The sequence below is a fragment of the Budorcas taxicolor genome, chromosome 1 (genome assembly GCF_023091745.1).
Source record: "Budorcas taxicolor isolate Tak-1 chromosome 1, Takin1.1, whole genome shotgun sequence".
Lineage (NCBI taxonomy): Eukaryota > Metazoa > Chordata > Mammalia > Artiodactyla > Bovidae > Budorcas > Budorcas taxicolor.
In genome coordinates, this window is record NC_068910.1 from 118,663,022 (window position 1) to 118,680,028 (window position 17,007).

Here is a 17,007-nt window from a genome sequence, read left to right on the forward strand (position 1 = left end):
GAATGTCCAATAGTGCAATTTCTGGGTTGTATGGGAATTAATTGTATACTCAGATTTATAAGAAACTGCCAAACTGTTTTCCAATGTGACTGTACCATTTTATATCCCCCAGCAAAGTTTGAGTGATCCAGTTTTTCCACCTTCTTTGCTTTGTTTTGGTATGGCTTTTTAGATTACATTAGGCTGTGTGGATGGTAAAACTAGTAAATAAATACGTGGCCCATATAAGAACAGCCTGTAAAAAGTCAGTCCAAAGAGTCCAAAGGGTAAAAAGGCAGGAGTCATATAAAAAAAGTCATCTCAAATCAAGCAACAGGCTCTCTGACTGAGGTCATAGGGCTTCCAGGTATGCAGGAAATGCTTCATATTCTTGGGAAGTAACCAGTATGCCCTAAAGCTCTGCTCAGTCTAAATTAAAATAAATAAATCTTTTGTTTCCAAAACAGGATCATGGCCTGTAAAATGCTTCAAGCTGCCCTGTGTTCAACATTGCTTATAGGTAAGAACCTATTTCTTTTTCATTCCTTTTATAACTATTAGATTGATAGATAACCTCTTTTGACTTTTTAAAGAAATGGACAAGCATGTTTTATTCATAGGCCAACTTAAAGCATTGGGGAAGCTAAACTATTGTGTTATGCTGTGGTTTTGAACGTGTCAGTGTTAACTGTATGTGTGATCATTTTATTCCTACTTATGTATTAACATGTTACTATTGCCAAACAGTCTATTTAACTGCTGCCTCTAAAGAAGTGCTCTGGTGTCCTTGAACAAAGAAAATTTTTAAATGTCTTTTAGAAAATGTAATATGTACATAATACAATTACGTGGAAACCTCATACTTTGAGAGTGTGAATTCATTAAACTTTTAGGCAAGCTGTAGCTCAGAGAAGCGCTGAAGGCACCAAAGGCCACATGATTTGCTGCCAGACTGACCCAGTAACTCAGTGGCTTATATCTGAATTGAACTGAGATGTCATTTCATATACAAAACTGCAAATACTTAGAAAGGTGTAAATTATTTTCATGTTTAGATCTTTATAATTTATAAATACTTCCGATGAAGATGTTTAAATCAGAACTTCTACATTTATAAGCTTGAGACCCAACCAAAACAAATGTGTATTTCCCTTGAGATACACAGAGATGAATAGTTACAGATATATATCTATATCTAGATATGTGTGTTTACATATATATGTGTGTGTAATTAGCCCTTTATTCCTCAGTATATAAATAATTTTGACAAAGAGTTTTAATATTCTATATTGAACTTTGCATTTAGGACATGTTTAAACAAATGATTTAGCAAATTTTAGTGAAGTTCTTATTAAGCCATTGTCTGCAAGGCATATACAGCCATACCCAGTTACAGCCCACACCTCTAGATGAAGAAAGTGAGGTTGATTATAATCCAGTGGTACAATGCTTTGCCTGGACTGCTCATCCACACAGTTGACTTCAGAGCGGGTGATAGTGGATGACTGACTACAAGGCTAACAGCACTACTGTTGGTCCACACTCCATCTGTGAACACAGCAGGGTCAAAAATAGCAGCCAAAAAGGAAAATGGTCTGTAAATGGACTTTTATAGACTTTCTTTAAAAACAAGTTGGAATTAACTTTAAGTCCAGCTGAAAAGAAAGTATGTTTACCTATAAAGACAACTGGTTTGACTAACTGTACTTGATAGATAAATAAATAAGTAAAATTAAGTAGTCAAAGTTCATGAAAGAACAAATTGAGGATCAGAATCCAAGGATGAAGGGATGTTGACGCTGCTGGATTAACCCTTCAGATCTCAGGAAAGAAGCCTTTACTGCTTGCAAGTGGAGGAGACTGAAGTCATTAGAACCAGATTCATTTGTTCCACTAAAAACTAGTTCAACTGACATTTTCTAAATCACATAGCTCTAAAGTAAGAAATAATAACTTAAATCAACTTTCTTTGTTCTTTCCCCACCCACCCATGCCTGCTTTTTCATTTAAGAACATAGCCTATTCATCTGTACTTCCCTGGAGCCCTTCTTCTTGCCATAAGAAAACAACGATTTTTTAAAGTTTGTTTTTATTATGTAAAAAAGTTTTCTCTGTTACAGATTAGTTGTCTAATAAATTACTTTTGTCTAGAATTTAATTTGAAGTAAGTAGGGAAGAGATCTCATTATCTTTTTCCCTAGTGGGAATGCTGAAGAGCCTACTAAGTAATTAAATTTATGAGCAGAGTCCCCAAATTGTTTTACTGATTTTCTCAAAATAGTAACTTATACACCTTGGGGCTGATTCCCTGGTCAGAGAATTAGAAGTCCAAGTGTCACAATTTCATTAAAAAACAAAACAAAATCGTCTCTTTAGCATTTAGGTCAAGAATTGCTTTCTTCTATAATAAGACAGCAAGTATTAATACTACTATTTTAAATATTTATTGTATGTCAGGGGCTTTCCATATGTTACCTTAGTTCAACTCTCATAATCACTCTGAAAATAGGTGTTATGAGTTTTGTTGTACAAAGAGGAAACTGAGGCTTAGAGAAGTTAAATGACCAAGATACACAGTCAGTCAATGGTCGATGCAAGATTCATAGGGGCATCGGATAGGCAGCACAGCACACAACAATTCCTCCCAAAAAAGTGATAGAGCCAAAATCATAGCCACTGGCTCCACAAGAAAAGGTCAGAAGTTAGGGAGCTAGGGAACTGTATCTGAGAAAATAGAGCCAAACAAGGACACAACTAAGAACTGTTCCTGCTGCTGCTGCTAAGTCGCTTCAGTCGTGTCCGATTCTGTGCAACCCCATAGACGGCAGCCCACCAGGCTCCTCTATCCCTGGGATTCTTCAGGCAAGAACACTGGAGTGGGTTGCCATTTCCTTCTCCAATGCATGAAAGTGAAAAGTGAAGGGGAAGTCGCTCAGTCGTGTCCGACTCTTTGCGACCCCATGGACTGCTGCCTACCAGGCTCCTCCATCCATGGGATTTTCCGGGCAAGAGTACTGGAGTGGGGTGCCACTGCCTTCTCCGGAACTGTTCCTAGTCGTACCGATTTAAAGAAAAATCCCAAACTCAACATGTTCCTCCTCAACAGGGCATACTACATTGTGAATCAGCCATAAGTATACATATATTGCCTCCCTCTTAAGATTCCACAAAGAAAGTGATATCATATGATATTTATCTTTCTCTGTCTTATTTACTTACTGTGATAATCTGTAGGTCCAACCATGTTGCTCCAAATGGCATTATTTCACTCTTTTTTATGGTTGAGTAATACTCCATTGTATATGTGTATATGTATGTACCACCTCTTCTTTGTCCATTCATTTATCAATGGAAACAGGCTGGTTCCATGTCTTGGCTATTGTAAATAGTGCTGCTATGAACACTGGGGTGCACGTATCTTTTTGAATTAGAGTTTTCTCTGGAAGTCCAGGAGTGGGATTGCTGAATCATATGGTAATTCTATTGTTTCTTAAGAGACTGTTCTCCATAGTGGCTACACCAAGTTACACTCCTGCCGATGGTCTAGGAGGCTTCCCTTTCTCCACACCTTTTCCAGTGTTGGTTATTTGTAGACTTCCTGATCATGGCTCTTCTAACTGGTGTGAGGTGATTTGGGTTTGCATTTCTCTAATAATTAGCAATGCTGAGCACCTTTCCATCTGCCTGTTGGCCATCTGTATGTCTTCTTCAGAGAAATATCTACATAGGTCTTCTGCCCGTTTTTTGACTGTATTGTTAGGGTTTTTTTTATTGAGTTGTATGGGTTGTTTGTATGTTTGGGAAGTTAAGCCCTTGTTAGTGACACTGTTTGCAAATGTTTTTCTCCCAATCCATAGCTTGACTCTTCTTCTGGTTTATGGCTTCCTTTGCTGTGCACAAGTTTTCAAGTTTCATTAGATCTTTGTTTGTTTCTGCTTTTATTTCCTTTGCCTTGGGAGATTGACCAAGAAATCGTTGCGACAATTTATGCCAGAATGTTTTGCCTAGGTTCCCTGCTAGGAGTTTTATGGTGTCATGTCTTATTTTTAAATCTTTAAAACATTTTGGGTTTTATTTTTGTATATGGTATGAGGGAGTGTTCTCACTTCACCGATTTACAGGTGGCAGTCCAGCTCTCCCAACACCACTTGCTAAAGAGACTGTACTGTTTTTCCACTGTATACACTTACCTCTTTTGTCAAAGATTAATTGACTGTAAGTGGGTGGGTTTATTTGTGGGCTCTCTATTCTGTTCCATTGATCCATATGTCCGTTTTTGTGCTAATACTATGCTGTTTTGATTCTTATAGCTTTGCAGTATTGTAACAGGGCAATTTAAAAACTGAAACAGCCCCACTTCACATTAACAGGAAATATGGAAAGAGCACATATTTAGAAAGTGCTTCACTAAGTAAACCAATCCTTGGGGCTGACCCATCCATTAAAGAATTTGGGGGTTCATGCCCATATTGTTGGCTATGGTCAGATCTATCCATAAAATGCAAGCATGCCTTCTGGTTTTAGACAGGGGAAAAAATAAATGGCCTGCGGTCTGTTTCTCTAGCATAGTTCCAGCTCTTGTTTTTCAATCTAGAGTTAGTAACCAAGGGCAATTTGTCTTGAAAGGTTTTCTTGTTTGCTTTTGTTTTGACAAGAGCCTTTAAGCTCACAGTTCTTCCCCCTAACCCTGTCAGTACCTCCAGTCCTTGCCTTTGCCTTCTTCTCTGCAGAGAAGGAATGGCCCTTCTCCATCATCACTGCAAGTGCTCCACTTCCTCAGAAACCCTATATTCCCTGATATAGTTTCAGTTTATTATAAGATTTTGTTCTTAATTTTACCTACTCACTTTGGCTTAAGATTGACTATTGCTTTCAAGAAAGTGAGCAGTGAGAATAAACTCACCACCTATGACTAGATTCACTGAGCACTCTATGTGTTGTAGAAATCTGTTAACCTACCCACGCACCAACATCAGTTATGGCTCTAGGATTGGGAATCCCATCCACGTGTGTAGGCAGTGACCGTGGAGTCATTTTATGTGATTGAATCACATAAAAAGGTGCCTTTTGTGAGTCACAGATGTCTCTGTCCACAAGATTAAAAACTAATAAAAGACCTGCCAGCTTTAAAAATACTCCCCAGGAAATTACATGGTCATGCGTGGGAGTACATACATGGGTGTATGTTACTGTGCTGAGAGTGGGTTAAAACAGATTGAAGTTAAACTCAAGTAATACCAGTTTCTGTTTGCTTTTCAAAGTACTCGATACATCAGCAACGGTAATGTCAATAAAGCCAAAGTTCCCGAGTTAAAAGTTCAGTTTCGAAAGCTTTTTATTAACAGACAGGTTAATCATGAGGATCTGTAAGCTGGTCCTACAGTTTAGCACCTCTTTCTTTTCTCCAGTTCACTCCCATTGACCCTCTTTGTTTTCCTGCCTTTACTTCCCCTATTTGCCTTGCCCCTTTCCCCATGACTTCTCACCTTTTGTAACTTTTGAAACTCCCCTTCTTCTGTCTCTCCTCCCTTTGATTTCCTTTCTTGAATTTCTCTCTTCTCCTTCTTCCTTCTTTTCTCTTCTTCACCATTTTCCTCTCACAATCCAAATTTCTCATCTCTTTCTCTCTTCCCCTTCCCTTCTCTTTCTCAATTTTATGTGAACCGCAGCAAAGTGAGAGAATCAGTTCAGTTCAGTTCAGTTCAGTCGCTCAGTCGTGTCCGACTCTTTGCGACCCCAACATTATACTAAAATACAGCTCTTCAGTCTTCTACCATGAAGTTTTTGGTTAGTGATCAAAGTTTAGAGTGGGAAGGAAAAACTAACAATTTCACTATTTGTAAAGAAAATTCTTTACTTACAGAATTTTTAAATCCAAAAATATGAATGTAAACACGGGCATTTTAATTTCTCACAAAATCATAAAATTTGTCCTACAGTTAGAGAGATCTTTGAAAATTTTATCATATTTCCAAGACATCTGTGTATTCTTTTCTCCTCATCTTCTTTTGTACTTAATTCTTAATGATCATTTATACTTTATTTTTGTACTTAATTTACAAGCACACATAATTGCCTAGGCACCTATTTCATCTCTTTTTTTTAAAGACATAAACATTTTAAGGACAAGAGCTGAGACTCAGTCTTAAAAAATAGTAAATAATAAATATTCTTAATACTGGTTGGCATTGGTTGGTTGCCATTCCCCTTTCCAGGGAATCTTTGCAACCCAGGGACTGAATCTAGGTCCCCAACACTGCAGGGAGATTCTTTACCATCTAAGCCACCAGGGAAACCCTTAATTGCTTATCCTGAGTTCTAAGTGCTCTACTTCCAGAATCCCAAGTATTTTTGAGCCTAAGTATTTTTGAGCTTGTGGCAGGACTGTAGTGCTTATCTCCATGTTCAGCATGCGCATCAATATCCCCTACACCTGAGGGAAATAGCTCACTGAGAGCTTATCCTATGAAAGTCTGGCAGTCTTTCTGTCCCCACTGAATCCCTTCACATTTACTTAATAGACAGTGAATCAGGAATGACAAGCTACCACTGGTTGGAGTGTCCTTGTCTGTGCTCCTTTTTTTGTTTCCTGTTTCTTAGTGAGGCTCTGAGACAACTGACCTGTTGGGTTCTCTGACACCTTCTAACACACAGCAGTCCACTTCTTGGTCCTAGTTTTGATCAAGCTGAGAAATAAATCAGAGCTGATTATGGGAGGCAGCCCTTTATTACTGAGAAAGGCTAACGAGGCAAATGGAGCATAGTTGGATCCCAGAACTCAGCAAATTTCATACACAGTTTCAGCTTGTAGAACCAGAACAAAAAGTGTGCCCTCTGAGGGCAGCTCACTCTCAAGAGGAAGAAGGATGAATGAGCTGGACATGCCAAGTTATGCCTCTTGGATCTACCAAGAGGGAGCTCTCAGGGAGCCCCCTCTGCACAAAAAGAAAGGGAGTCTGCCATCAGACTCTGCCCTTCCATTCTGCATCTTGCGTTTCACCTCAGGCTTTCTGATCTTCTTAGTGTATGTGCTTAGTTTTCAGTCATGTGCAGCTCTTTGTGACCCCATGGACTGTAGCCCGCCAGCCTCCTCTGTCCGTGGGGATTCTCCAGGCAAGAATACTGGAGTGGGTTGCCATGCCCTCCTTCAGGGGATCTTCCCAACCCAGAGATTGAACCCAGGTCTCCCGCATTGCAGGCGGATTCTTTACCATCTGAGCCACCAAGGAAGCCCTTCCTGTTGCAAGTACCATTTTCATAGTCATGAGCATATTATATAGACCATTTAGTCATTTCCCCATTATCAAATTTAAAGACTCTTTTTCAACCTCTCCTGGGTAATGGCAATATGGGGAGTCTTTCCATTTCTGACTATACAGCTTCCCATTTAAATATTTATTTTATTTATTATTTATTTATTTGGATGCACCACATCTTAGTTGCAGCTCACGGGATCTTTAGTTGAGGCATGTGAACTGTTGGCTGCAGTACATGGGATCTAGTTGCCTGATCAGGGATGGAACCTGGGCCCCATGCATTGGGAGCAGTGGGCCACCAGGAAAGTACTATACAGCTTCCCTGACTTCCACACTGCTTATCAACCCATGATGGGCACTCATCTGATGTTTGTGCACAATGTGAATACATTTTTATTTGTATTGCTTTAATTGGCCAGGTCTATTTTGATTTCCCTTTCACTTATTTCCATCTGTCTCAGTTTGAACAGAACCAAATCTCAGTAAATTCCTTGACAATAGTAGGGGCTGTGCCCACTTAGCATATTCTATACACTTTCAGTAATATAATACCATAGAGAGAAAGTAATTTTCAGTTAATGACCTATTTGTTATGAACATAGTCCAGTTCAAAATGTTAGAGCTGAAAAAGACCTTAGAGACCATATGATCCAGGCTTGTTTTGCAGAGCAGAAAATGGAGATGCAGGAGAAAGAAGTGGCTTAGTGATCTAAGTTATTACAGGGCCAGAGTAAGATTCCAGGTCTCTGACCCTTCTTGGCTTGCGTGGGGAAAGCTGTGATTTCAAATATCTCTGTATTCTGAAGTGTATGCCTTATTTCTAGCATACAGGCTTCTCTGCAGAAGATATTCCACAAATGTTTAGATGATAGGTTGAGCTTGACAGGTCCTGTTAAAACCGACTATAATACAGGATGAAAGCAAAGAAGGTATGTAGGGAGTTGGAAAGAAAGAGAGGAAGAATTTTTTCATGGCTTATGATTATAAAGTTTAAAACTAACCTGGTTGATACTGCCTACATTAAAACACACACACACATGCACACACACATATTTAAAAACCAAAAGAGTAATAGAACTCAGGGTTCAGTCCCCAGCAGTATTCTATAGGCTTGCAAACACAAAAGTCTGATCTTGCTCTCACTAACTTTCAAGGTTGATCAGACAGAATGAAAAAGGGAGGGGAAACTTCTCAAGCAGAGAGGATAATAGCATGCCCTTCTATATTACTTGCATTTTATTTCCAGCCTTGCCTCTGACTTACTATGTGACCTTGAGTGAGTCATTTCATCTCCAGATGTCAATTTTCTCATTTGTAAAGTAGGATAATAAATACTGCTTTTTGTCTTTCTCATGGGTGATGTTATTATCACCACCAATCAATATTTATTGGGTGCCTGTTGGGTGCATAATACTGAGGTAGGAGCTTTGTTCTGGAAGGTGGGAAGAAGAGGAGATGAAACATTTTCCGTAAGCATAGAGATTTACAAAAGACAGAAGTATTAGAGCTTAAAATAGCTATGGCTTATATTTTAAAGCATGCCTCACTGCCAAGGTTTATGTAACAACAGTTTTTCTTAGTTATTGTACAATACACCAGGATAATTACGGTACAGAATATTGGTTTTACTTTTGGATGTTATATTCCTTATAACATTATTTTAAGCAATTACTATACTTTCTTATGTAGCTGTAATTTATATTCTAAACATAATTTATTTCAAAATATTTATTAGATATGGATGTCATTAGGTCTATTTGCCTAGCCACTACCTCTGTTTTTCTTTCTTTTTTAAAGAAAAAAAATCTACATTAAACATGTAACACTATAATTAACACCTTTTCAAAGAGAATGAAGAGAAATCTGAAAAGTCACTTATTAACACATCCCAGCTAAAACCAAAATTTTCATGCTGGTTCATCCACAGAAATCATTCTGAATGAATGAGTTTCCTATTCTCTACAAATCAAGCCTGTCTTCTCATTCCTGCTGTCACTTACCTGATTCAAGTCCTGCTAACCTCTCGTCTGGACTATTTGATGAGCCTCCTACTTTGCGCCTCTCACTCTGCTCTCTTCCTTTTACCACGTGTTCTCCACACCCCTGACAAAGGAGTTTTCCAAGGTTAATCTGTGAATCGATAAGCAAAATGTTGGCATATACATACACAATATTATTCAGCCTGAAAAAGGAATGAAACGCTGACATATGCTACAACATGGATAAACCCTGAACACTAAGTGAAGTCCGTCAGATACAAAAGGACAAATGTTGCATGGCTCCTCTTAAGGTACCTAGAATACGCAAGTTCATAAAGACAGAAAGTAAATGGTGGTTACCAGGGGCTGGGGGAGAGGGTAATGGGAGTTATTGCTTAAAGAGTGAAGAGTGTCTATTGGGAATGATGAAAAAGTCTGGAGCTGGGATGGTTGCATGACATTGCAAATATATTTGATGCCACTGAATCATACAATAAAAGATGATTCAAATGATATCACAATAAAAAGATTTCAAAAGTACATCTAGTCTTATCATTTTCCCTGTTCAGAAAAGATAAATATTTACAGAGTAAAGTCCAAATTCCTTGGTATGCTGGTAGGATCTTCCTGAATGTAGCTCCAGCTTATCTTCCCAACATTAACTCTGACACATCTATACCACAAACAACCCTGCCTTTCAATCATGTTGGCAAAGTGAGGGTCACTGAGTCACATAACATCAAGCAGAGTGGTTCCCTGTGCCTTACTCTGCTCCTCTGATCCTCGGCTCTCCAAGTTTCTTCAGCCTGAAATGTGTGTTCTTTTCTTCCCCTCCCTTCCTCCTAACTGTGGACACCTCATCCTTTGAAGCTTAACTCAGAACCAACTTCTCTGGGAGACCTTCCTTCCAGTATCAGAATTAATTACTGCCCCTTCAGATAATCTAGTCAAAATATATCTTCTTATAATTATTTTTCAATTCTGAATATAATATGTGTTTCCTAGTGGCAAGAGTTATTTACTGATTATCTTTCCATGCAGTGATGATTATAAGAGTAGGAATTAGGGTGAGGCAAGTAGAGGTCTTATGACACAAAATTTGTATAACCCTAAGAGAGAATTCTTCTTTTTTCGTACTTTTTAAATTGAGGTATAGTTCATTTACAATGTTGTGTTAGTTTCAAATGGGGCTTCCCTGGTGGCTCAGATGGTAAAGAATTTGCCTGCAATCTGGGAGACGCGGGTCCAATCCCTGGGTCTGGAAGATCCCCTGGAGAACAGAATGGCAACCCACTGCAGTATTCTTGCCTGGAGAATTGTATGGACAGAGGAGCCTGGCAGGTTCTAGTCCATGGGGTTGCAACTTACCAAATAACACACGTGAATTCTTTACTTTTTTGTATATTTTAAATTGAGATATAGTTCATTTACAAGTTTGTGTTAGTTTCAAGCATACAACAAAGTGATTCATTTATACATACATATGTATATATATACACATTTTTTCAGATTCTTTCCCATTATAGGTTTTTATAAAATACTGAATATAGTTCCCTGGGCTATACAGTAGGTCCTTATTGTTTTATCTCTCTGCCCCTCACTCCCCTATATGTCAATTAATTCCTTTTTATATTTTATGCCCTACTGACTTCACTTGCCTCATCTAATCTCAACTCTGGTATTTAGCAGTTTATATTGACACCAGTTAGTTTATCATGCATTGTTTTAGTTATCTACTACAGCATAACTAATTTCCCCAAACTTTAGCAGCTTAAAACATTAAATACTTATTATTTCACGATTTCTAAGTGTCAGCAATTTGGAAGTGTCTCGGGTTCTGACTGAGGATCTCTCATGTGGTTGTAGTAAAGATACTAATGGGAGCTGTGGTCCTCTTAAGGTTTGGCTGGAGCAAAAGCATCAGGTTCGCAGGTGGTTCACTTACATGACTGTTGGTGGAACACTTCAGTTCCTTGATGTGCTAGCCCTCCTTTAGGGCTGCTTGAGTGTCCTTACAACATGGCAGGTAACTGCACTTAGTGTAAGCCATCCAAGAGCAGGGCACGGCAGGAGCTGTAATGTCTTTTATGTCATAGCCACATTGCCTCAGTAGTCTGTGATTACACAGGTCAGCCCTACTAAGGGAAAGAGGGGACCACATGAATACTAGCAGGCAGGGATCTTTGGGGATCATCTTAGAGGATGGCTTTCATAGACATGTTACTTTGATTGTGTTGATTAGATTACCTAGCAGCAGGTTAGTAACTATTAGCTTCTGAATTCACATTTGCTTTTTACTTTTAAATCATAGAATACATAAAACTGCTAATTTTTTATAAATGGAGAATATGTCTGAGTCATTTTTCGATCCTCTGTTAGTAGTACTGTGTTTTGCACCCAGAGGCATCTTGACTGATGTATAATATCCAGAGAGGCTGTTGTTTTCTTTTTTTAAAAAAGCTATTATATTGAAGTATTGCTGACTAGCAATGTCATGATCGTTTCAGGTGGACAGCAAATGGACTCAACCATATATATACACGTATCCATTCTCCCCTAAACATCCCTCCCATCCAGGCTGTCACATAACATTAAGCAGAGTTCCCTGTGCTATACAGTAGGCCCTTGCTGGTTATCCATTTAAAATAAAGCAGTGTGTGCATGTTGATTCCAAACTCCCTAACTATACCATCCTCCCACTTCCCCACTGGTAACCATAGTTTGTTCTCTAAGTCTCTGAGTCTTTTTGTTTTGTAAATAAGTTCATTTGTATCATTTCTTTTCAGTTTCCTCACATAAGGGATATCATATAATACTTAAGGGTTATCACATGATACTTCTCTTTCTTGGTCTGACTTACTTCACTCCCTATGACAATCTCTAGTTCCATCCATGTTGCTGCACATGACATTATTTCACTCTTTTTAATAACTGAGTAGTATTCTCTTGTGTATATATACCACATTCTCCTTATCCATTCAATAGACTATAATTTTCAATACCTGTTTGGAACTAGAGCTTACTAGATTGACAAACTACACTAGAAATACTAGAGGTGATAACTAGAATCCTGCTTAGAACTCAAGGCCAATCTTGGGAAAGCATGAGAGCATAAGGAATGTGTAAGTAATGATTATTTTCTTTTTTTCCATAAACATAAAATATTTTAATAATTTGACCCCAAGCAACCCTCCCTCTTAGTAATAATATAGTGCAATGGCTCTGAAGGGAGAATTCTATCTCCCTCTCCCACTAGCTCTGTGGCCTTAGACCTATTACTTAACTTTTTTTGTGCTTTAGTTCCCTTGTATACAAAATAAAGTGATATATAACAGTACCACTTCTTAGGTTTGTTGTGAGTATTAAATAAGGGCTTCCCTGATAGCTCAGTTGGTAAAGAATCTGCCTCCAATGCAGGAGACCTCGGTTCAATTCCTGGGTCAGGAAGATCTGCTGGAGAAGGGAAAGGCTACCCACTCCAGTAAATAAGGTAATTCAGCTATAATATTTAGCACAATGCTCAATAAATGTTAACCAAATTTATATAAAACTCTAATCCAGCCACCTCTAACCACTGTTTTCAGACATTGGTCTTGTAGATATCCTAATGTCATGCTTTTGTTCACATCACTTTTTAAGATTCAAATAAAAGGCTTTCCCCTTCTTTTATTATGCTAGACATAATCTTTCCTTATGCTAGACATAATCTTCCCTTCACAGAATAGGTTAAGCAATTTCCCTGACCATGACAATATCTGCTTGTGCTCTGGTATTCCAATGCTTCCTAAGCTCCCTTGAAAGTAAGTGAAAGTACTGAAAGTTTTAGTCGCTCAGTCTTGTCTGATTCTTTGCAGCCCGATAGACCATAGCCTGCCAGGCTCCTCTGTTCATGGGATTCTCCAGGCAAGAATACTTGAGTGGGTTGCCAGGGGATCTTCCCAGCCCAGGGCATCTTCCCAACCCAGGGATCAAACCTGGGTTTCCTGCATTACAGGCAGGTTCTTTACCATCTGAGCCACCAGGGAAGCTCCCTTAGCACAGTCAAATCCTGTGTATCCTCGTTTTGTTTTGTATCTTGGACCCTTTATCCCCTTTCCTACAGAAGGGAGGTTTCATATTTATAGATCACTGTAATCCTAACCTATACAGATTATTGGTCAATGAAGGCTTATTAATGAAGATATAGTGTCTAATGTAACATTACTTACAGTTTGATTCATAATAAATGCTTCTTTGTCACAAGCAATGAACAGATTTATATTGTTACCATTAATAAGTCAGGAGTATGTTCTTCTTTTATAACATTATTGTGTTTTATTCAAGAATGAAAGCATAATATAGACTGTTAAAATTTCAAGATCCTAAAGAAGTATGGTTTTTTTTAATTATTTTTTTTCTTAATTCTAGAGTGAGAAGAAGATAGAAAATGCAAGCCTGCTTGCATTTAAAGAAGGCTCTCTCAATGTTAACAATGTTAACTACAGTTTGGGATCAGTCTACTTCAAAATGAAAGATACGTTCTAATTTAACAGACTGAGAAAGCAAAAATTAGATTGCAGACTTACAGGTTTGAACCAAGTGGTTTACATCTGTTAATTTATCCAACCTTTATAGTAAGCCTGTTATTGTCTGTGTTATTATTGTTTTTATTATTATTATATCTCCTTACAGACAGGAAAAATAGAGCTCAGAAAAACTAAGCAACTTGCCTAAAAAAGGGATAGAGCTGAAATTTGAGTTTAAGTCTGCAGTCTCCCATACATGAACAGAAACTCTGAAACTCTTCTCCATCCACCACACAGCATTGGCTGCATGCTGTGTGATACGCAGGTCACAAGGGTGATAACAGGACAAAGACGCCAAAGGACTGAGGAGCGGCCATCGGCTCCAGGGCATAGATTTCAGAGTTTCCTTCTTAGGTGCCCTTCCTCTCAGGCACCATGGCTGCTTTAAGAGGACACAGTTTCTTTAAGAGGAAACTCTGAGATGTAAACTATTGCCTTAAAAGATTCTGTGCTGTTGGACTCAATTACAGGAGTACTGGGAGCACCATTTTTATTGGAGGACCCAGCAAACCAGTTCCTACGTCTCAAAAGACACATATATTTGCAGGATTACTGGAACCCAGATCACAGCCCGAATACGTGGGGAAACACACTGGTTGACCAGGTATTTGCATTACAAACAAAAGGCCCTTCACTATCTCCCTTTTTAATAAAAATGAAATTTTTATTTTATATTGGCCTACAGTTGGTTAACAATGTTGTGTTAGTTTCAGGTGTACAACAGAGTGATTCAGTTATACATATGCACCATCTCTTTTTTAAATAAGCATGGTAGCAGCTGGCATTACACACCACCAGCCCAATTCCTATTTTTCTCTCTAGCTGTCCTGAGCTATACCTGCTCTTTCCTCCCCATGAAGAGGCTTTCATCTGGTAAATTCCACCTCCTCCTTCAAGACTAAGATCAAATGTTCCCTTCTTTCTGAAGCCTTTTCTTTCTTTCCAGGAAGGCATCTGTCCTTCGTTCTTCTCTCATCTTTGCAAGCTGTTCACATGTGAATAGTTCTCAAATGTCACCCTGGAATTATTTGTTCCATGTACCTGATCTCCCTACCTAGACTAAAAATGTAAGGTGCTTGTCTTATCCATCAAGGTCATTATTCTCTAGTTTCAGTGAATTAATTATTATATGCTTGGGCAGATGGATGGAGGGATCATGGTCATATTTTAGTTCCCTCTTAGCAGTTGACTAGCTAGTTTTATTCTGTGATAATTTTCCAACCCTTTACCGTCCTTCCTTCATCTGCTTGCTTTTTGTTCATTATCCTATTTATTTGTATTCTCACCCCAAGAGAAATGAAGAAATTTTCATTACCCAGTTTTATTTCATTCTTACTTTTTTGATGGAAGACGACATTGAAACTCCAGGCCAAATGAAATTGCCGGATTATTTGAGGATCTCAATTATTCATGACTTTCCACTATAATTTTGTAATTTAGGCAATAAAAATGTACAATTAATTGATTGATTAATTAATTAATTCCTTCAATTATTTATTCTTTCTTTTCACTGTATCAGGCTCTGATTAGCACCAGTCATAAGAGTATATAAATAATATATTTATATAACATAAAGTCAGAAAGAAATGAATGTCCTTGTTTTGCTGGGGCCTGGGTCTTATCCTTACTCTGCCTGGCTGGATTTTAACTGGTCAACTAGGATCAGCTTGTTTTTGCTTAACATTTGTTGTTGAAAAACACCAGCTTGAATAATGCATTTAGTTTTATGTCTGTTTTTCTCCAACAGCCATCATTTAGAGGTATTAAAACAAGACATTTGTTTATTTGGCAAATAAAATAATTACATAAGCTGGTAGACTGGGTCTTCTTTATGGAATATTGAAATTTCCAAGCACATTCTTGCCTATAATTGTAGACTATTGCTATAATCAACTGACAGTTACCATAATGTAACAAGACTCAACTGCATTGTTTCACCCCATGGCCCCATATGTACTGCAAAATATTTGAGCACTTAAGTAAACAGATCACTGAAAGTGTGAAAACCAAACCTTACTCTTCCATAGTGTTTCTTTCAGTCTTTCAGGAATATCTGCATGATAATCAGAATAATTGATGAGACATGTCCTAAATACTGAGAGATCATGACTTAAGTTTCTTTTGTTGCAGGCTCATGAGACATGGACTGCTTTGAAAACGACAGCACAGTATTATCTGAATCTGAGTACTTTCACCCTTGACACGTCTACTGCCCAGTAAATGTACCTTGCTGGTTAAACCAGGATAACAAGGGACCCCAAAAGCGGCGATGTACCCCAACCACCAGCTTTGGGGACCTGAGGGAAAATCCACACCACTTACTATATTATTTATGTCTGCCTCATGGAGCTGTTGAAAGGAGTAAATATGGAAATCCACACTGATACTTCGAATTAGAAGTTTTCAATAAATGGTAGCTTTTAAAATGATAACTGAAATAAAGACTGTAGTCATAACATTTACCAAAAAGGAGCTTTTATGGGAACAGAAAATACAAAGCAAAACATAGTGTCATTAAAGCTGTCTGTCCAGGGATTTCCTTGGTAGTCCAGTGGTTAAGAATCTGCCTTCCAATGCAGGGGATGAGAGGTCAGTCCCTGGTCGGAGAACTAATATCTCACATGCCGCAGGGAAGTCTGGGCACCACAGCTACAGAGCCTGAGTGCTACAGGGCGCAAGCGCTGCAACTGGAGAAAAGCCTGTGCGCCTTAATGAAAGATGCCACATTCCACAGCAAAGATCCTGCGTGCTGCAACTAAGTCCAGATGCAGCCAAATTTTTAAAAAATAATTAAAAATTTTAAAAACCGTCCAAAAAGGAAACAAAACAAAACAAACCTCCTGTTGGTAACTCCTACATTCTACTGCCTTTTCTTTGGGAGAGTTAGTTCACTTTCCATTCAAGGAAGGAAATGGAATCTCTCACATGGAGCTGGTCCTCGCCTCTTTTCTTCAATATTTGTCACTTCCTGAACAACAACAAAGCCAATCTATTCCAAGACCATACTTTTTTTAAATCAAAGCTGTACTGCTGTGGGCAATAAATAGAGAACAAAATCTTAACTCGTTTTGGGAAATAGATGATGACTAGGAATCCAGTGGAACCCACAAATCTGTAAGCTTTCCTTAGAAATTTTGTAAAATTTGTGCATTTTTTAATATTCTGGTTTATAATATATTTATGATTGTTTCAATATGAAACAGCAACTTTAAAGAAGTCTCACATCCA

General features: G+C 38.3%; 1 protein-coding gene across 1 annotated transcript; it reads left to right on the top strand.

The window, feature by feature from the left end:
- Window positions 1-450: 450 nt before the first annotated feature.
- Window positions 451-15,999, top strand: C1H3orf85 (chromosome 1 C3orf85 homolog). The gene is made up of 3 exons (XM_052638556.1): window positions 451-499; window positions 14,250-14,383; window positions 15,910-15,999. The coding sequence occupies exons 1-3, from the start codon at window positions 451-453 to the stop codon at window positions 15,997-15,999; spliced, it is 273 nt and encodes a 90-aa protein (XP_052494516.1).
- Window positions 16,000-17,007: the final 1,008 nt, after the last annotated feature.

What these genes read in the sequence shown, in the direction of transcription:
- C1H3orf85 (XM_052638556.1), top strand. Translation starts at nt 451, where the DNA reads ATGGCCTGTAAAATGCTTCAAGCTGCCCTGTGTTCAACATTGCTTATA. An exon ending in GTGTTCAACATTGCTTATAG is followed by an intron (nt 500 to 14,249) that starts GTAAGAACCTAT and finishes ACTCAATTACAG; the next exon opens with GAGTACTGGGAGCACCATTT. An exon ending in GAAACACACTGGTTGACCAG is followed by an intron (nt 14,384 to 15,909) that starts GTATTTGCATTA and finishes CTTTTGTTGCAG; the next exon opens with GCTCATGAGACATGGACTGC.